General features: G+C 49.2%; 1 protein-coding gene across 10 annotated transcripts in view; it reads right to left on the bottom strand.

Annotated features, from left to right (window-relative positions):
- The window catches only part of Myo16 (myosin XVI), a 531552-nt gene that overhangs the window by 115851 nt on the left and 393786 nt on the right, over window positions 1–21915 (bottom strand). For all 10 annotated transcript variants that reach the window (XM_087193116.1, XM_087193117.1, XM_087193118.1 and 7 more), the window contains 2 exons: window positions 5363–5438; window positions 1794–1969 (listed from right to left, as the gene is read on the bottom strand). In XM_087193116.1, the coding sequence (XP_087049242.1) occupies window positions 1794–1969; window positions 5363–5438 (252 nt within the window). The remainder of the gene's footprint in view (window positions 1–1793; window positions 1970–5362; window positions 5439–21915) is intronic.

The following is a 21915-nucleotide window of genomic DNA, read 5'->3' as shown; positions in this document are numbered from 1 at the left end:
GTATTTTTGCTAGCTTGTTCCCATACTACAGTAAATATTGTGTGGTTGTATGGGTTTGATGCTTCCTTACCCTTTTTTCTCTTCCTTTCTTTTTTCTTCTACTAACTACTAAAATGGTTTAGTAAGTTACTTGTCTGTGAAAATTGACAATAGACTGTTTTGTTCAATGAGTAATTATCCATAGCTCTTTAAAGAAAAACAGTTATATGTACCAAAGATTAAATGATAATGGTGATTTTGAAAATCAGTGGAAATGAGGCGAATGGGTGCAGATGAAAAGGGCGGAGGTAATTAATGAGATTCTACCAGGGACGCTGTTAGGTTTCACTGAATCGCACAGACTTGAGCCAAGCGATCTACTGATCTAGAACCATTTCTCTTAAAATAGAAAGATATGAGAAACAATTCTGACTGAGGATCTCATCAATTTGGTGCCACTGCTATGATAATCGCTCATTTCCGTCCACGAAGATGAACTATCATGCTGGAGCGATTAATTGCAAGTGACGAGAGGTTGTCGACAAAAGCCAGGGCCGAGGTGATGCAGCCCCCAGTGAGCCTCAGTTAAAGGTCGGATAAAAGTCTATTTTCCGTGCCTCAGGGGGCTGTGCAGGGATGAGGGCTGTTTGAAAGGAAGAAACAAGGGTATGAGGGATGGCACACTTAAGGGAGAATCATAATAAATAAATCTCCACCCTTGAAACTGAACGCTCAATTTCCCTTTCTGAGCGAGGAACGACTGTGAATTATCTCTCCCTTCTGCGGACCTTTAGGGAAAAGACTAATGGCATCCAGGCCCCATAATGTTCCATAATTGAGGTTAAAAATCACAGTTTAGAGGTGTGCTGAGATTTCCTGCTCTCGATCTGCAGGATGATTGAGAAAGGAAGGCCAGGAAGCGCAGGAGAGCCTCAGGGAGGGAGCACACCCTGGTAATGGAGCCCTGAGCCCTTTGTGTAAGGGGTCCCTTCTCCGTGCAGAGAGGGGTCCTCTGGTGACCGCCTACCTCTAGAACAAGCACATCAAAGACTAACTCCAAGAGCTGCTGGGCGAAGACTCACTCACACTCCCTCTCTCACACACACACCCCCTGCCACTTTCTAAAACAGCTAATTTTAATTAGGCTTTTATTTTAATTGAAAAGCTAAGATACATTCCAGCAAGCTGCAGCAACTGCAGTTCTAAAATTGATTGTCCTGAGCACCTCCCAAGTTCTAATTCTGTAGGTTTGGTTCACATAAGCAAAAAAGAATGAAAGAGGGCAGGGGATTTAGCTCAGTGGTTCCGGTGCCTGCCTCACAAGTGCATGGTCCCGAGTTCGATCCCTGGTACCAATAAACAAACAATAACATGAAAATAAGCAAGAAGTCTACAAATACACAGTGAAAACACTGAGGCACCTGAAAAATAGGCTCTATCAAAAAAACCAACAATTCATTGTGTAGAGAGCCAAACCTCAGAAATGACGAATATCAGCAGGATAAGGCAGCTAAGTTTATTTCCTCTAAGCCTCTGGCCCCAAAGTTTCTCTCCATTCATCAAGAAGACAGTCACCAAGATGAGACACAAATAGGATGTCACAGGGAGCCGCAGTGAGAGAGGAAGGTGGCTTCTGGGCACCTTCCGGTACCGTCCCCTCCCTCTGCTGCTCCACAGAGAGGGGAGGACATCTTTTTCTTTATTCTTTTAGGATATTACTTCAGTTAGTATTTGAGATTGCGCTTTTTTAAGAAAAGAAAATGTACAAGCAAACTTAAAAACGGAGGGAAGAAAAGTATCACCAACACACCTACCTTACTGAGCTCTGCGTAATTCTTGTTTTCCCAGGTAACTGGCGAAGCCGTCGTTTTCTTGCTGAGCAAGGCTGATTTGTGTCCTCGGAATTTACAGGAAGGGGAGGAAGAGATCAGAGATCCTGTCTGTGACAGTTTAGACTGGAACAAATGATTGATCACGACATTTTCACTAGCTGGGAAGTAAGAGATGAACGTTGTAAGTGTCTGAACACCATTATTTACTTGAATATTAAATGCATTCTTCCTAGAAGAGCATCAGCCCCTAAACAGCCCCTGGATGGAAGATGTCATTGGTGTGGCAGTGAGGAGCAGGCCCTTCCCATGGGCCCATTTATTTCCTTCACTCTTCACACAGCCTGACAGAGGCTGACCTTCATTTGCCCTTGGCCAGCAGTCCCGACCCCAGGTTCTTCCCGGCGCCCCTGGCCTTTGGTCCCTGGCAGGAGGCACTGAGTCTTCCTGCTCAGACATAACAGGCTTTTGTGCACTGGCTGAGCCGTGAAGACTCATGGTTTTTGTGGGCAACTTCTCATTCCGGGAAATCACCACCCGAGACCGCAATCTCCAGAATCTGGCCTGTTTCAGAGTGTGAGCACTGCGGACAGCCTGCCTCTCTGGCTGCTCAGGTGTTAGGCTAGAGAGAGGAGAAACTGGCCCTTGTATGACCCAGGCAAGCACACAGGTAAAGCAAGCTGGACATTTCAATACCAGGCTACGTAAATCTCATGATCCTGGGACTAGAATCCTTTCTTGGCCTCTCAGGGAGAAACCAGGGGTTGGCCAAATGGATTCTGGGTTGCAAATTTGAGCAGCACAGTGAAAACAAACCAAGGGATGGTGTACAGAACAACTGGCCTTCAATTTAAAGCAAAGCAAAATTACTGATGTGGTGAAAGCCAAAGAAAAGCTGGGAAGTGTCCAAAATTAAAGAAATTCCTAAGGAAATGGTATCTGTGATAAATGACCCTGCACTGGTGGAAACCACTATAACAGCCTCTGCACTGATTTATAACCGTTCTTTAAGGCTGCAGCCACTTCAAAATAAACAGTTAATCAGCATATCACACAGCCCATTTAAATGAAAATAAATAATTACTAATCACTTATATCTCTGACAAGTTGGTATATAAATGAGCCCAGAGATACATAGTGCAACATTATTCTTCTGAGGAAAAATGCCCTTTACTGAGACTAGGAGCTCTAGACAGATGTAACGACGCACCGAGATACACAGCAGGCCCACTTCTCAGCCTTCTGTGCGACCCCAGTCAGGCTGCATGCAGAGGTAGCTGGCCAGGGTCCTCCGGCCCACAGAGCAGCCCCGTTGGGATGGACAGTGGGGGTGGACAGCAGGGTCCCTGCGGCATGGAAAGGGGAAGCCTGCGTCCTTTTGCTCGGGCCCTGGCGAGGGAGTCCTGGTAAAGGGCGACGTCAGCCTTCCCTTGAGGCCATTCAGCTTCTATCCCGGGTGTCGCCCTGCAGTGGGAGGTGCTGCTGACTGACACCTGCAGGCCTCACACGGGGAGCCTTTCCACCGTGCAGTGGGACGTGCTAACTGCGGTGTCCACAGGTTACAGTCAAGCAGAAGGACTCAAAGATCCTTAGCATCACTGATGCCAAGCCCTGGACTCTCCTGTTCTCAGGGGCAGATGTGGAGCCTGCACTTGGGCTCATTTTCTTCTTTCTGGGTTGAGTTCTCTTTACTCTCGAGCACAAATGGGTGTGCTGCCTCCAGGTCCTGTCCCTCAACGCCTGAGTCCCCTGGCAGCATCTCCTGCGCACAGTCCCGCCATAGGGACCTACAGCAGTCCCTGCCTCTTCCTCAGCCCTGCACTTCCAGGAGATAGGGAGGTCGAGCTGCACAGTGTAAGCAAAGTGCTTAGAAACAGACGTTCTTGTTATTGATCAATTCTACTGCTGTAGTAACTTTCTGGGACACTGAAATATTCCACAGGTTCATAAAACACCATCGTGGCCCAGCATCTTTTGCCTGGAGAAGAGAACGGACCACTGCTCCAGCCTGCGGGTTGGTTATAGCCCGAGACATGTGCCTGTGAAGGAGGGGATTCTGGAGCATGTGTGTTATGTAGAGACGTTTGCGCATTACAACAGCAGAGGGATTCCTTGTAAACAGGACAAAGGCTAAAGCCTTATTCTCTGCCCTCTATGAGCAAACATTTGTCACCACCTGTATAAACACATGCAGGGCATGAGGCCCTGGGTTCAATCCCCAGCACTGCAAAACAAGCAAGCAAACAAACAAAACCCCCCAGCAAAAATAAATACATATAAAAGCGCATTGTAAATTATGTTGTTTTGTTTAGAATAAACAATAATCACTTGTGTTTTCTAGTCAGTAAGTGCACACAAAAATCACTTTAAAATTGAGGCACACTTGTAAGCAAAACTGCAATGCCCTGATCCTCACAGTCTCATTCTAAATACACATCTGTATGAATGCATGCTGCACTACTGGGAAATGCAAAGTCAAAGGATGGCCCATTCTAAAACATGCCACATTCAAGATAAGACTCGAAAAGACGGTGCGTGAAAAATGCAAGTTAAAAAACCCACAAACTGGAAGGAGGCTATTTCTCCCAATGCCAATAAACAGGAGCAATTATTTCAGCCGTTTATTTTTTCATGCTACCCTCCCATTCCACACTTTCGTCATTGGTCTCAGCTCCAAGGAGTCAATGGGGAACAGCTGAGCTGCCGACCCAGGCCAACACGTTTGTCTCAGCTCAGAGGAGCTTCCCAAGGCTCTGATGTGGCCCAGATGCACCTGCTGCCTCACCAGAGCTACCAGCGCTTCTGCTTCCGGCCAAGGAGGAGGGTTCTGGCTCATCGGGACCAGCGTGATGCACGAAAGACCACATCTCTAATTCATTACAGAGCTTACTGGGAAGACCTAAACGGCTGTGGAACTGCTATTAAGAAAATAACTGCTGAATTTTACAGAATAATTACAGAATTTTATATGTGTGTATATGTATATACATTTATAGTATTTAGTTTCACACCTGTACAGAATTATAGTCTCTCTCTCTCTCTCTCTCTCTCTCTCTATATATATATAAAGTACTAATCCCCATTAAGTAGTAGCTGTTAAATCTATACATATATGTATGTACTTACACATATAATTTCTCTTAGTGGGCATTGATACTTTATAACAAAAGTGCAGAAGAATAAAATACTGTCCCTAGCTGTGCTCCAGAGTCATCTTAAGTAATGCAATTCCCCCTTCTGTGGCCTAAATAACTTTGGAAACCATATTCATCTTCATTAGTCTTCACAGAAAAGCTTTTTATATTCATACCACTGAAGTAGTAAAGGTGTTTTACATTCCTGTCTCTAAAAGCTTAGTTAAATTATGGTTTCTTCTGGACTCCAAATTAAATTGTAATGAATATATAGTGTGGCAGGACCCATTCCTTTTTATTCTGGGCATCAGAATGTAAAAGATATTTCAATTATCCTTTAGCTGGAGGTATATTTTATAGGAAAATATTCAGAGGTAGAGAAATAAAGAATGGGTAGCATTGGGGGGAAAATCAACTTACTTTTCATTACAAATAGAAGATTCTGTGAAAGGGAGTCTTTGTTTTTTTCAATTGCTCCAGCAATTTCATACATTACCTATAATAAGAGAAAACAGGATGATTACTAAGGATTGATCATCGCTGTGAAAATATATTCCTCTACAGAGTAACTTGAGTCAGCTGAAGATTTAAATGACTCATGCAGCATGTCAGGAGTCGGAGTCTGGCCCCCTCAGTGAGCTCCTATTCTGCTCACGGAACAAGGGTTCCCTTCCTGGCCTGTTTCCCGCCCCTGCATTTCGGGGCATGGTGGCTCACCTCCACGGAGTGTGGTCTCCAACTCACTCAGAAAAGCAGTGGCCCAGCAGAAAGACTTGAACCCCTTGGGGATGAAGTGGGACTTCCCTTTGAGAACCCCAGGGGTCCCCCGAGTAAGAGGTTCGGATGGATCCTCAGCCAGTTAACCCCAAGTCTTTAGCCTGAAAACACAGGGAATAGGCTCTTCGGTCGGCACAGTACACCTCAGTACACCAACACTTGCAGGTGACTCCACCATGCTTTCCGGGTGTGCAGTGTGTGCAGGGACGGGCACTCTGGGGACAGACGTGGTTCTGTCCCCTCCCTGTAGGAGCCGTGGGTTTTCAGTCCCTCGACTCCTTGCAGACATATCCCGGGCACCGCACCCTGGGCAGGGTCTCAGACGGCTGTGCCTCGACCTTGGTGGGCCAGCTGACCAGTGACACCTGCTCCGCCACCACCCTGGCGGGGACGCTAAGAAGGAGCCTGCATGAAGAGACCTGGTCACTTGGTGACCGGAGAGCCCAGAGGGACGCAGAAGAGGGAACCGGGCAGACGGGAGCATCACAGGACACCACATATTCTAGCCACGGTTCAACACCAACAGCTGCTCCGTAACTAGGGAAGTGTTCTCCACAGGAGTGACTCTGCCCTCGGGGCCTTCCCAGGGTCTGGAGACACTCTCCTCACGACCGTGGGGGACCGTGGACAGTCCTGTCCGGGGACACCCCGCAGCGCCACTGTGGGGGATTATTCAGCTCCAAACGTCCGTGATGTTGAGAGGAGAAGCCCTGATCCGATCCAGGAGTGTGGCTTCTCTGTGCCGCCCTGTCAGGGACCACAGCGCTGGGGCCACCTCGCGGGACAGGCCACACAACTCCCTGAGCCTCTCTGGTCCCTGTGGACTTCGGCCAGCTGTTTACTGTCCCAGAGTTTCATTTGTTAATCGATAACATGGGTGTAAGATGAGCTCCCTTGCACAATGTGATGCCACACACACGAAAGCTCTCTGCAGACAGAAGGAAAGCTGTCAGGTGTTCCGGTGGAGTCCCAGGGTCCACCCACCCTCCCGCCCACGGGCTGTGGGAGGGCCCCTCCAGCTCACTTCCGGCAAATGAAGAGCAGGCGAGCTGAGGTCCGCTGACTGCTGTGCCGCGGTGAGGAGCAGGTATGAGTTTTTGATGTCGTTCCTCAAACGCCCTCTTAGCGCATGAAGGGAGAGACCTGCCTGCCGGAGATCTCGCCCCATTCCTCCTCCTACTTCTGGCCCAGGACTGCCGGCGGCTGTGGTGCGGACAGCCCGGCTCCGACCCTGGTCTCCGGCGGCTGTGCCGTCCTGTCCCTCTCTGGCAGAACCCGCCCGTCCTTCCCGTGGGGTCTCCTCCTCTCAGCTCCTCGGGATCTCGGAGATCCTCGCCCTACCCTGACCCTGACCCTGACCCTGACCCTGACCCTGACCCTGACCCTGACCCTGACCCTGACCCTTCAGGCCCGGTATCACCGCGCTGCCTGGCCAGCAAGTGGAGCGGCCCAAGCCTGACCAAAGGCGGAGCCACGCCGCTCCAAGTCCACGGTGGGATCCTTCCGGCTGCCAGCAGCTCAAGCTAAGGTCCCGCGCACCTGGCTGTCAAGCTTCCCCGGCGTGCCCCAGGACACCGCACGGAACCCCCCACTGGGAAATGCGTTTCCCCTTCAAGCTTCCAGCCTCAGATTTGCTCCTCCTCAGACAAACATACTTCTTAAACTTTAAGAAAAACAAGACTCTCTCGCCAGAAAACTCCAGCCCTTCCTCCTCTGACTGCTCTTCCCGCCCGTCCACTGCCTGTTCTCCAGGCAGGAAGGAGCCTGGACGCCGCCCAGGGAGTTCGCGCGCTCCCCTCCCACCCCCACTTGGCATTTTCTCCACCGCACACGGGTACAAACCACCACGGATTATTTTGACAGGTAAACAATCAAAAAGACCAAGAACTACCTCGTGCCTCCTGTCTTCACGCTTACGTCCACAGAGCTGCATGTTTCCTACCCAGACCCCTGACCCTCTCCCACCGGGCCACCTCTGCATGGCTCCAAGCGCAAGTCTAAGCTCTTCCCCGCACGGGAATCTAAGGGTGCCAAAGGAAACACACGCACACACGCACACGCAACACGACTAGGCCACTCGGCTTCCTCTGGTACACTCCTTGCTGCATTAGCTCATCCTGCTGGGGCTTCCTAACCCCGGTAAGCTCACTTCCGGGTGTGCCTGGTAGTGATGATGGGGTGCTCAGCTCTGTGCAGAGACAAGCCAAGTACCCCGCTCCCTGGGTGCACCCGGTAAGTATGTGGTGAAACAGATGAGGCATTTTGTTGTTTTATGACCAGACACAGCATGCCACTGTGCAGTCTCTTTAAACGTGAAATTATGCTATGAGTCCCTCCTGGTCACAACATCACGGGCTCTGGAAATTTCTAATACTTGGTTTACGTAACTAGAGGCAAAGCTGAGGGTCTCCCACTAAAACTGAAGTTCAAATCCACCAGGTGGAGACTTCAACAGGTAAATTGCCTAGAAAAGCATTTAAGGCACAGAGACAAATGCAACATTCAGTGAGGGCAGTTCAGTGTTTGTAGGATGCCTACTTTAGGAAAATGTATTGTATTGCCGGGGTACTGACCTATGAATGAATCACGAAGCAGGTGAGCTTGGGGACCTGTGATACCAGGTAAACTCCGTGCCAAGAGCCCTTCTCCGTGTGTCCCACTATGTTCTCTCAGGCCCCTCAACTCTGAAAGCCTCTGACCCTGCTCATAAGATATGGGTTACAGCATTTGATTGACAGTTCAATAGAAACATGAGACACTACCAAAGTAGGGCAGTTATCATTACTAACAGAGTAATGCAAATGATGGGGAATGTACTGTACAAGATTGGCATTGGTAAATTCCTAACACGTGGCTTCAAATAAAATTTTTGTTCCAAATCTGAAATCACGAATTTCGTCCAGCAGCCGTGGCACGTCTGACAGGAAAAATGACACACAAACCCCCCTCTGCACCGCGGGGCACTGCAGCACGTTGTCACTGCAGTGGTCCAGGCTTCTCGGCCTTTTCAGTGGACAGAGTTAAGAAATATTCACACACGAGCATGCATACACCGGTGTACACACCTCTGCCCCATGCACACTTTCATTATTTTCTTAAAGATAAAATACAAATGGATTCCAAATTTGACCTTTTAAGCACCATAGTTTCCACAAGCAGACAGTTTGCTATTGGCCTTTTTGAGGACCATTTAAAAATCTAAACAAATGATGCCAAGTCATCCCCCTGGAACACACACATAAGTAACATATTATCACCTTTACATACTTCAAATTAAACTTCAATCTGCAGATCACTTTAGATTCACCTGAAGTTGCAAGAAACTACACAGAAAGATCACGTGTCCCCTAAATGACTTCCTTCAGTGCTAACATCCTATAAAATAATCACAACTAGGATACTGATCAGTGCAGGAAAATCAAGAATTATTAACACCAGCAGATGGATCCTGCCTGCTGCCACTCCGGGGACACATTCGTGTCTCCCAAAACTGTTGAGCCTGTGTGGCTCTATTTCTAGGTTCTTCCTTCTCCGTTCGTCTCGGATCTACTCCTCCACACAATCTTGGTTACTGTAACTTTACAGCATGATGTGAAGTCCACAGGCCAATCCCTCCCACCACATTCTTTATACGAATCAATTTGGCCATTTTAGCATCTTCATCTACCGTATACATTTTAAAATAGTACTGCCAGTCCTCCATATCTATAAAACATTTTGCTGTGATTTTTGATAAGGATTCCATTAAATCTGTATGTCATTTGGGGGAGAACAGACTATTGCTATGTTGATTATTACTAAGTGATTTATCGTGTTGTCTCCTCATCCATAAACATGCCATGGTGCCCCTTTTCTATGCTATCTTTCATCAGAATGTTGTGTTTTTCAGCACATAGCTTCTCCACATGTTTTGTTAGATTTATACCTAAGTACTGCATCTTTTTTGTATGACTGTAAATGTTACTGTATTTTTAGTTTCAGTGTCCATTGCTAATATACAGAAATGCAATGGATTTATGTTCATTTTGTATCTTGTGACTGCTGAATTCACAGATTACTTCTGCAAGTTTCTCTCTTTTTGGTAGGTTCCTTGTGGATAGGTGCAGGTTCATGTCTTCCTTTCCAGTCTGTCTTTTATTCCCTCTCTCGCCTCAGTACACTGGCTGGAACTCCACCACTGTGCTGGCTGAGGGTGGAGCAGACATCTGTGCCTTGCTTTTGACCACAGGAGTTAAACGCTCAGCTTTCAACATTAAACAGTGTTAGCAGTGGGAGTACAGAAGATGTCACTTATCAGGTCGGGACTGTCTATTAGAGATTTTGTGTGAGTGGATATGGAATATTTTTTATCAATTGCTTTTCCCGCATCAATGCATAGGATGATGTGGATTTTGTTCTTTAGGGTATTAATACTGATGGATTACCTTGACTGATTTACAAATACTGAGGTGGATTTGCTCTCTGGAAAAAATCCCAATTGGCCCTAGTGGGTAATTCTTTTCATAGATTGCTGAATTCTCCAGATTCATGAGGGATTTTCATTCTTGGCCGTCTTTCGAGTGCACACGTGTGTCACAGACCTTGATTTTGCTATCAGTAATCCTAACTTTATAAAACAAATTAGGCAGTGTTCTCACTTCTATTTTCTGGATAAGACTGTGTAAAGTTGCCACTAATTTTCCTCAAAACATTTGGTAGACTTCTTCAGTGAAACCATCCCGAACAGGGAGCTTCATTTTGTGGAGATTTTAAATTACAAATTCACTTCTTCCCCTGATAGGTCTATTAAAACTACACGTTGGGTGCAGTGGACCACCTTGTTTTTTGAGGAACTGGTCCATTTCATCTAAATACTCAGGCTCGTATGAGTTATTAGCAGTGTTCTCTGGGTCTTGTTGATGCCTATAAATCCACTGCCTGTTTTAGTCCCAATATTGGTAATTACGTCTTTTCTTTTTTTATCCCGTCAGTCTCACCAGAGATTTATCATTTTTATTGATATTCTCAAAGATCCAGGTCTTTGCTTCATTGATTTTATCCCTTTTTCCTTCAATTCCATTGATTTCTGCTTTTTGTCACTGTCTCATATTTGCTTCCTTTGATTTTGCTTCTAAATTCCTGCAGTGGAAGCTCATTCATTTCCAACTTTCTGTTTCCTTATTCTTTTTGTACTGTGTCAACTGCATCTCACAAATTTTATATGCTACATTTCCATTTTCATTCCATTGGACATATATATATATATATATTTTTAATTCTCTCAAGACTTCCTCCATCCATGGAATATTTGAAACAGTTCTGTATAGCTTCTAAGCATTTGGAGATTTTCCTGTTCTTGCTGATTTCTAGATTGACTCTGCTGCTGCAGGCCGACCTACTCCGATTAATCTCAGTTCTTTGAATCTGTTCTGTTTCACAGTTCACCACACCCTCCTTTGATACACGTTCCCTGACCCCTTGCATCCGGGAATTCTGCCTCTGTGGGCTCACACCTTCAGTAAATACTGATGAGAAGCTGTTGGCTGATGGTGCTGCATGGTTCTTCTGGGTACTTGGGGTTTTCTGTGCAGGATTCTGATGTGTGGAGAGGAGGCTGCTGAAGTTTCTGCCGGCCCTGCAGTTGTGGGCTCCCGATGCTGCTCAGCCGGACCAGGAGGCAGGTCGCTTAACGCAAACCTGGAAGCTCGGCACAAACTGAAACCGGAAATTAACTGAGCATTTCAAAACTGTACATACTAAAAGAAAACCAGGATTTTAATCAGTGAAACTAAAAAATTGTTCAAAATTTATAACAAAATCTGTTCATTTCCAAATCATATGTACTAAAAAAAGCTATGATTTTATGTGTGATGAAAATTTTTGGTTTTTGAAAAAATTTTATAACAAATGAGATGGCCATAGCTTTCAATAATTATAACTTGGACCAAAATAACCATGTTTGATCTTTGTCTTAAAGGAGTAGAAGACCCGTGTGTAAGGGAGGTTTCCCAGGGAACCAGTGGAATTGATAGTGCCACGTGGCAGCCTGGCTGTCAGGAGGAGGAGCTTACATAGCTCAGGCACTGCAGCAAGCGGAGGCCCAGGGAGTCAGTGGCTGAAGGCCCGGGGCCCGGGGGTCTGAGGAGTGGGGAGCGGGCGGGCAGGGGCCCAGCTTTCCCTGAGCTCTGTGCTGTCCTCCTTGGCCCTCAAGATGGCCAGGGACCCACGGTGCCTGGAAGCGGAGGGTCTGCTTTCCACGGGCCACAGAGTCCAATCCCAGTCTCTTCTAGAAAGCCTCAGACACTCGAAACACGCTGGCCTTGTCCTGCTTCCACAAGCTTAAGGATCACACAGTTTCTCTGTGGGAGAAACTCCAAGTATAAATAAACCAAGGAGCAAATAAGAGATAATCCAAATGGGGAAAAGACTGTTCGCGACGGGAAGGGGACCGAGGGGCTGGAGGGGTGAAGGCGGGAGCAAGTGGTGCCGGGCACCCGCTCCCCACGTGCATGGATCATCACTGCTGCAAACGTGACCAAAACTACAAATACTGGCTTTTAACTGGCAAGTAACTGCTGTGTCTGTGCAGGAGGTACAATGTATCGCTGATCTGGGAAGAATCAGGCCGGCTGACCGCTCCCTCTCGGTGTCCCACGGTCCAGCCGTGTCCACGAGAACACTCCACCACCGCAAGCACACGGGCCATTTGGAGGGAAAGACAGGAAGGGAGACCAGGCTCCTGATAGGCCCACCTGCAGAGCAGGTGGCAATGCTGGGCTCTCTTCCTGGCTCTCTTCCCCCCCCCCCTTCCTGTTCTTTTGCTCTTTCTTTCTCCTCCTCTCTCTCCTTGCCTTCTCCTCCTTCTTCCCTTTCTTTCACTCTCTCTCTCCTTCCTCCCTTCTAATCACTGTCTCCATCTCTCTCCATATCCATTTCTCTCCATCTCTTCACCTCTGTTGTAGTCAGGGTTTGCAAGGGAATAGATTTACTATAGGACACATAATTTACAGGATTATTTTATAATAGTCACCTAAAAAGTCACATGCAGAGGAGGGCAAGAGATCTGTCCACACACTAGAGACCTGAAGAATCCGGCCAGGCCTGGAGCCCATGGCGATGGCTCATGCTCGTCCTTATCAAGGGTCTGCACGGGAAGGCCCAGAGGCCAGTGGTGGAAGCCAGAAAAACTGTGCTGGTGGGGTGAAGGCTCTGTGCCGCCAGGCTGAGGGGGCTGTGCTGGAGCCAGGAAGCGATGCTCACGGTGAAGACCAGAGCTCCCCTGAGGAGAGCAGCAGCCGTCCCTGGGGACAGCGAGGACTCTGAGGATGAGAACAGCCCGGTTCGTATCAGGAAAACCAGCCGCAGCAGGCTTTGCCAGGAAAATCGACAGCACAGGATCTTCCCCTCCAGGTCTCTTTTTATGCTATTGGCAGTGATCCTCAGGTGGGTCTTCCACAGCCAAACCATGCTGACCCAGTTCAGCTGGGTGCTCCAAGTGGACCCTTAATCTGCCACGACCTCCCTCCCATCTGCCTCTCATTTTGAAGAGAACCTAAAAGGCCTGTCCCCTCCCCGTGTACAGCACCTGTGGTTTACATCCCTGTCCCCATTTCTAATCCTGGCCCATGCTGGTCTTTCCCTTTTCCAGAACTCCGAGCCCCTGGCCGGAGAAGGATGCACGGCAACACCTATGCGGTCCCCAGGAGGCACAGGGGCTGCCTGTCCAGCAAGAAGAGCCTTGTGCTGCACCTGCACCTGCACCTGCACCGACTCTATCTCCGCTTCCGGAAGAGCTGCTCACAGATGGGATGAGCGTCCGGGGCAGGGAAGCCCCAGTGCCCTCGGGCTCCTGGGTCAGAGAGCCACGGGCTGCAACAGGAAGGGCCACTGGACCCCGGGCAGCACGTGTGCAAGGCAGAGACACAACGTGAAGCTGTGCAGTGGGGCAGGGTTCCCAGGTGTCAGAGAGGACGTGAGGCCCAAAGCCCAGGGAACTGGACGGGGGATGTCCACGCAGGAAGAGCCCAGCCTGTCTGAGGTGCCCCGGGGGCTCCTGAGTCTGTGGAAGCCACACACCAGTCACACCTGTGGTTTTGTTTTGTTTTGTTTTTCTGGTTTGTTTTTTTGCTAGTTTATGATCTGGGAGCTGAAAGGAGAAAGACAAACGAGCAGCGGGACACAGAGCCGGGCCAGGCCCCGCCCCACCGCCCTGCCCCGCAGAGCTCCAGCCTCGTTACTCTAAGGCCTGGAAGACAGGCGGGCCTCGTGCTGGCTGGGCCCGCATCCTCACACGTGCGACAGGCAAACTCATGATCGGGACCCAGCGCACAGGCTCCAGGACACTGTCACACGTTCAGAAATTTCCTCGGGTGCCTCTGTTCTGCTGAATGGCTCAAGGGGCGACTGCCTCTGGCTTCCGTGCGGGCAGCAGCGGCGCTCACGGAGCCACCCACTGCTGTGCCCGGCTCAGCGCCATGGAGCGGACAGCAGCTCTGAGGGCTGCCCCTGCTCTGAGGACATCCTAGGTCACACACCAGCACTGCGAGACAAGCAACTAGGAGACGATTATGTCCCTACAGAGGAAGAGGAAGACCCGTGAAACTCTCAGCGTGGCAGCTGTGATGATTGAGTTCCTCAAGGAACCAAGTGTCCCGCTCGCTCAGGAAGGAAAAGTTAAGAGAGCTTCATGCATTCTCTGCCTGGCTGGAGGCTGCGGAGCTGGTGCCAGGCTGTTCAGCCCGGACGCTGGAGCCCGAAGGGAGCGCAGAGCCGTCTCCCAGCCCCTCGAGACTTCAGACTGGAGCAAGGGCAGCTTCCTTCCCTGCAGAGAGGACCGGGGTCTGCTGGCCCAGTGGGGACAGCAGGGGAGGGGCCAGGACAGGCGCTGGGTCCCTGGGCACTGCTCTGTGGCCCACACTCCCGAGTTTCTCAGAACGAGGCCTCGGATTCCTTGGGGTTATTGGAATAAATGCAAACCCGTCCACTCGCCTGAGGCTCCCTGGGGACTGCAGGACAGGAGCAGCAACCTGTGCAGCCCTGGGGAGGCTGAGGCAGCACAGCGGGGAACCAGGGTGCAGGAATGAAAGGAAGGAAAGCTTGGTCCGGGGAGAGGCAGACGGCCAGGGGCAGGGCAGGGGTGGTCACTTCGCCAGCTGCAGGCCCCTCCCACAGCCACACTGCGGTCCTCAGCAAGGGGCCGGGCTGTCAGGGCCCAGCCACCTTTCTTCTCTGTTCAGTTGCCACCAGGCCCTGCTGGCCCCACCAGGAAGTTCAGTACAGCCCGGAGTTGAAGCCAGGTTCCTGCACTGAGGACCGGCTGGGCTCGGAGGGACAGGCCACAGGCAGGAGGGGCCTCATGGGTCAGGCGTCCAGGCTGCGCACTGCTGCTACTGTCAAAAGTTATCAAAACAGCCCTCAGTGGACCGAGGAGATTAGAAAGACTGAATCTGGAAAACAGCTGAGGGTAATCTTATAATACATGCATATTTATAAAAATTTTAAAATACTAAAAATAATAAAATCAAATGTTACCTTTAAATTCTTTTCCCAGAGAAATTTTGAACTTCCATATCTACCTAGCTCTGAAATCTAATTTTGACTTGTGTGGTGATGCACATGTGTTACCCCAGCACGCTGGGCGGCTGAGGCAGGAGGACTGCAAGTTCAAGCTCAGTCTGGAGAACTTAGTGACTTAGCAAGGCTGTGTCTCAAAACAACAACAACAACAACAAAAATAGAAAAGGACTGGGGATGCAGCTCCATTCGAAAGGCTGGGTTCAATCCCCAGTACCACCAAAAAGAGTTTTTTAAAATTTTGTCTATGCCGCACTTGCAAGAGGTGAATTCTTTCACGTGCATTCACTCCATGAGCTCCCCAGGCCCGGGGCTTCCGGGCTCCCTTGCAAGCCTCCAGCAGAAGCCAGGAACCAGCAGGAGGGCAGGAGCTTTAACAGTAGTCTTCCTCCCTGGAGCCATGTTAATCTCAGAGCCCATGCTTCATGGGCTTGGGGCAACTGCCATGGCTCCAGCTTACGCACTCTGTCTCCAGTGCCTGAGCTCCATGGCATCTTGTGCTCCCTTTATCTCCAGCCTCAGGGAAGCTGTCCCCTGCAGCAGATACCTCCCTGTCTTCTGGCTGCGTCCTCACCTCTTCCTGCATAACCTATCCCTGCAATCATTTTATTCTCTTTGAGAATTTTGTGCAGCCTCTCTTCCTGTCTAGATGGTGCCTGGCCTCTACCATTCCCAGTTCTCTGCTTCATCTATTCCATCTTGGCAGGCATCCTATAGCGGGACAGAGTCCACAGGTGCTCACGCTGCCCCAAACCCAGGGGAGAGACAACGAGGCTCTTAAGGCACCAAGGAAGCAGGGAGCAGTGGACAGGGACATCGTCATGTGGATGTAGAAGGAACCTCGGGGGCTGGGTAGAGTGGGGGCCTGGGAAGAGAAGAGGAGCTTGTGTCTCCATGCCTCTGTCCCCCCATTCCGGCCAGAGGTGAGACATGCACAGAGGCAAGGCCTCAGGAGCCTGTGGTGCCAGCCCCCATGGCTTTGCCACTCAGACTTTCTGCGCCTCGCCCACCTTCCTCTCGCCTCATCGGGGGTGATGACCCATAATGCCCACACATTCTGGTCCCAGTCACCGTGCTGAGATCGGGCAGAGTGCTAATGACATTACTGCACCATCCACTGAGACACTTGGGAGGCGAGACCTGCATCTCTGTGCAGCCTAAGTGCTCCAAGATTGGGCTCCTTTTACAAAGTCCCCTCAGGGCATGGTGGATACCTGTAATCTCAGCACTGACAGGTGTAGGCAGGAGGATCCTTGCAAGTTCCAGAACAGCCTGGGCTACAGTGAGTCCAAGGCCAGCCTGAACCACAGGCATTTAAGGACATGCCAGATTACAGCATGGATAATGGCCATGAAGTGTGGTCAGTTTTGGTGTTGGATTTCTGAGAGTCTGCGGCCATATCTATGTATACTGTATTTGAGTTGGGAGCCATTCTATATAATTTTGGGGAAAAATTATTTCACAGTTGAATTATGATTAGGCCTAGTCTTCCTGCTGGCTATGACATGCTGAAATATAACTTCATTTTTGCCTTTGGTCACAGCTGAGACTTCAATGGTCCCATGATGGTGTGACACTCAAGGGCAAGATTATATCAGCTAAAGACATCCTGGTTCCTTGACAACAGAGTAGCAAGAGAGAATTCACCTGGAGAGGGACGAATTCCTTTTCAGCTTAACTCATCCCACCTACTGTTGTAAGAACGTCTTTGCTCATCTTACCATCCTAATCAACATGAGCTTCGCATCATCCTAAGATCCTCATCTGCATAAGATCCTCATGGCCATAGGATTACTGCCTCCCTCCAAGACATCTGATACTCCCTCCACTTATAAGATCCTTGTCAAACTTAGGATTATGGCCACCCTCTGAATCCTCTGTTGCTCCCTATGAACCCAATAAACAGTGGCCAGCTTGGGTGCCTTTGTCTTTGCTGCCCAGAGAAGCACTGATGAGGCTCAGAATCCAGCTTCCTCTCTAAGTCTCGTTCCCTGTCTTTAGCCTTTAATTTCCCTTGTGCTGTCATGGCTCACAGGAGACCAGGACCCACTGAAGGGGTTCTGGTAATGTCCTCTTTCCCATTTTCTACACATTTGATGGACATATTAATGTCCATAACTATCTCTCTCTTGATCTTCCACCCATTTGAGCACAAAACACTGACAGCTATGCTGCTTTAGGTCTCTGAATATAGCTACAATCAACGAATAAATGAAAAAATGCTCAATAACACTAACCAGTAGGAAAATGCAAATCAAAACCACAATGAGCTATCAACTGATCTATTACAATGTGCTGTCATATTACTTTATTTGTCACTGAGATAAAATACCTGACACTTACAAGCTAAAGGTGGAAAGATTTATTTCAGCCCACAGTCTGTAGAGGTTTCAGTCCATAGTTGGCTGGCTCCATGGCAGGGTGGCATGGCAGAGGAGAAACAGTCCATGGCAGGGTAAGCAAGAGGCTGTGAGCAGCAGCCTTCCCTTCCCTTTCATCCCATCTAGGCTACAAGTCTGTTGGTTGCTGCCACTCACACCCAGTGTGGGGCTTCCTGTTACCTACACCCAAAACTGTGCTAAAACAATCAGTTGATTGATCCAGTTATCAAACCCTTAATCCAGTGTCACATACCCATGATACAGTCACTCCCAAAAGCACCACCTTGGAGTGCATGAGGCTTTGGCATACATTTTAGATACAAACCATCACAGCAGGAATGCAAATTAGTGTAGCCATTACGGAAAACAGTATGGAGATTCCTCAGAAAACTAAAAATAGAACAACCATATGATTAAGCAACCCTGCTTCTGGGTGTGTAATTATAATTAAACGACGTGACATCATTATACCAGAAAGATACTTGCATTCCCATGTTTACTGAAGCACTATTCACAATGGCTAAAATATGAATCAACCTAGATGTTCACCAGTGGATGGATGGATGGAGAAAAGATGGAATAAACAGAGACAGACAGATAAGTAGATGTGGATAAAGAGAACAGAATACACATGCATACAATGGAGTGTCATTGTACCTGGGTATGCTTCTATACAGAAGGATTTTATTCAGCCATAAAAATAGTTCATATTTTTATGTCGTAATGTCCCCCCCCCCATTATGTTAAGTGAAAGCCAGACAGAGAGACAAACAGCATGGGTTCTCATCATTTGTGGAGACTGAGGAAGTTGGTCTTGTGAAGAAGGGGACAGGAAGTGGTCACTAGAGCCTGGAAGAGCAGGGGCAGAGGGGCAGGAAGTTCAGTCAGGGATGCTGAGCGCAAGGAGCAGAGGGACTGGTCCTGCCTTTCCACAGCATGGTGCAGCCGAGATGGGCTGAGACAATGAATGATGGATTTCAAAGTGACCACAAAACTCCCAACACACAAAAATGATCAGCATTTGAAAAGAGGGAAATGCTATTTCCTCGACTTGATTACTACACATTTTATAAAGGTATCCAATTACCCTAATGTACTCCTAAAAATGTGCAAATATTATATCTCAGTTAAAAGAACAAATTCTGCTATCAGCACTTCGATGGCCTTTGTTGGCTTCCCTTCAGTCAAGAGAGAGCAGACACCTGTGCATGGTCCCTTTAGTGAGGGTGGCCCTGTGCCAGCATGGGCCCCAGGACACACACGGTGGGCTGGCGAAAGGGACAGCCCTGCACTGGGGAGCTGCTCTGATGGGCATGCGGAGGACACTGATGTTTCTGCGTCTCACTCACGAGGCACAGCAATGTGAGTGCTGCCCAGGGGATAGGTGGGGAGGCAGGGACCAGGTGGGGTCTATGTGGAGTGAACCCCAAAGCCCAGGCCCAGGGTGTGAGCCAGAGTGATGCGCCTATCCACTCAGCAGGAAGGAGGTCCAGTGTTCCGGGGTGCAGGGGATGTCGCAAGCACCCAGAGACAGCAGGCCCTGACCCCAGTGGCCAGTGCGGAAAACCTCGCTGACCATACGGGATACGCAGGCCCCTCCTGTCCACACTGTGAAAACCAAGAAGGCAGGGGACTGGGCCACACACCGAGCCGCAGACGCAGACTTCCCACTAAGTCTGCTATGTTGGTGGTCACAGAGCACTAGAAATTCTTAATCAGAGTTGAGCCTGAGGCCTCCAGGAGTTTCTAAGGCTAGAGAGAAATAGATTCCCCCTGGAGCTGTCCAACTCTGGATCAGATTCAGGAAAGGATGCACTTGCTGAATACATTTGAAAAAGCAGTGCGAGTCACAAAGACAACTAGATCCTGACTGTGTCCTTTGAAGCCAGCCTGTTCAGCCGCCAGGTGCACGGAGAACACACCTGCTGGAGGGGGTATGGAAAGCAGATGTCACCCTGCACTCGGCAGGGCTAAACTAATAAAGAGAAGGGCACAAAAGGGCAGCTTAGGAGCTGTTGGTAAGGCACCCACTTTGACCGCCCGCGTAGGACCATTACTACCAAGTTGAATCCAAGCCACCCTATTTAATTTCCAGCAGTTATCAGACAAACAAAAAAGAAAAAAAAAGGATGAATTAGAGGCCACAGGCATCTCTCTACAACTCTTCAAGTAAAAGTGCTTACAGTTTTCATGCTTTGCTTTGTGGATAATTAGTACTCATTCCGCCAGTAGGGGGCGCTAATGCAGGGCCCCAAGAGGATGTGGGTGACTTGTGTGATGGGAACTGGGGTGAAAGGGGAGGATCTGGATTTGAGGTGTAAACAGGAAACAGAGAAGCCTGCATTTCCATTGTGAGTCAAGCATCCCTAATCGGGAAACCTGAAACCCAAAATGATCTAACTTGAAAAAACAAATTGGTTTTTGACAGGCTCTTAAAAGTTTGGGATTTTGGATTTTCAAATCAGGGTTGCTCAGCCAGTAAATTCTATGTGAGTATTCCAAAATCTCACACTATCTGAAAGCCTGCTGGTGCCAAGCATTCCGGGTAAGGGATGCTCAGTATGTGGCTGGTTTCTGGCTTTGCCATGCGCTACACGTGGGACAGACGGGAGACAGTTTCCTTTATGCGCGTCCTTCTGTGGTGTGAGTAGGGGGCAGTGGGAAGACTGTGCAGGCTGCAGCCCCTGGAGAGGTGGTGTGATGCGGGCGTGGCAGGCACCCCACCAGGACGCTGAGCCCTGGGAGTCCCTCAACTCTGACCCTGAGGACCACTGCCACGGGGACACACGAGCCACCCTTGTGTGCACGGAGTTGCTTCCATGACAGGACATGGAGTCTTCGGAGAAGAAGAGGTAAGATGAACAGATGACCAAAACGCTCAACTGCCGCCGTGTGCTTGTGAATTCAATACAGCACATCAGAATATATGCGAAGATCGGTTTTAGCAAAATCGATAGCAATCACTTGCAGAAGATGCTAGCGTGTCCCATTCTTTTGTGCCTGTTTTTAGCTCTCTGCCCAGGGCGTGCCGCCGAGGGTCTTGGCCCCTTACACAGTGCTGGTATTTCCATCCTCCACCAGCGTTTAGAAGCACACGGTTCTCTTTCACTTTTCCATGAAGTGATTCTACCCAGCAGTTTTGCTGGTTTCCCTCTAGCTCACAGTGAGCTGATAAACGCTGGTTAGTGAAGGTTTTCAGGACATGGACTTACGTGACTTCTGTATAGGTGACATTTATGAACATGCCTCATTCCATTTGATGAAAAGAAGCAATCAAGTAACACTAAAATGCCAATATTCAGGGCATCTGACGCCTACATTCATAACTTCCTGTGAGCCATGAAGGTATACAGGACACGCTAAATCCCGAAGAAGCAGGAAGACTGCATGTGAGACCCACGTCTCCCTCCCCTGCCGAGCCCAACAAGGCAGCACTGATGGCTCTCGGTCACAGCCTGCCAAAGGTGACTCTGTGTGCAGAATGGGGCATCAAGCCCGGCAGAGTTCGTATTTATTTTTCAAATCGTCTGCCCAAGAGGTGAACAAATACAGATGGAAATTAAGCTCTCTCTGTGCAGGTCAAAATATTTTTGTCAAATAACCTTTAATAGCATCACTTTGGCTTGGACCAGACAGATCTGATTGCTGTGTCTGGAGATTGTGCCTGGAGAAAGGAGAAATCGACGGAGGCTGCCCATTGATTAGTCTGTCTGCTTTGTCATTTGATTTAAAGGCTCACTTCCAGAGCTGTCCTGGGTACACCGTGTCTCCCACAAATCTCCTGGGGTGAAGGCCGGTGAAGGGCTACACACGGTGTTCCCGGCACAGGTGGGGTCACAGAGCTGCAGGGCTCCTGACACGCTCGTGCCAGTGTGTCCACGGCGGCAAGCTGCTTTACTGAGCACATCACAGAGCGCCTGCTGGACTATCAGCGAGAAAGATTCCCACCTCTCAGAGAGCGGGGTCACGGCTAAATCTAAACAAGTGACCGATGCTTTCATTCAAAGGCGGGGTGCCTCCTTTTCGAGGAGAGGGGAAAGCCCGGTATTTTACAGACAGGCCCCAAGTCAGTACCATCCTGTCTCCACACCGCCCCGCTGGGCCTGGCACTCTTCTCTTTCCACTACACCACAGATCCTACAAGTGCACACAGCAGGGCTGGGAGACAGCCACCCCACCATGAGGCGGGGACACGAAAGCACCGGGGACTTGCACGATGAGCTAGGGTCAAGCCACCTACCAGCCAATAGTGGGCTGAAGAGT

Source organism: Heterocephalus glaber, unplaced genomic scaffold (genome assembly GCF_053883595.1).
Source record: "Heterocephalus glaber isolate CG9 unplaced genomic scaffold, H.glaber_assembly_v1.0 deba00001579, whole genome shotgun sequence".
In the NCBI taxonomy this organism is placed as follows: Eukaryota; Metazoa; Chordata; class Mammalia; order Rodentia; family Bathyergidae; genus Heterocephalus; species Heterocephalus glaber.
This window is presented reverse-complemented; position numbering and strand designations above follow the sequence as displayed.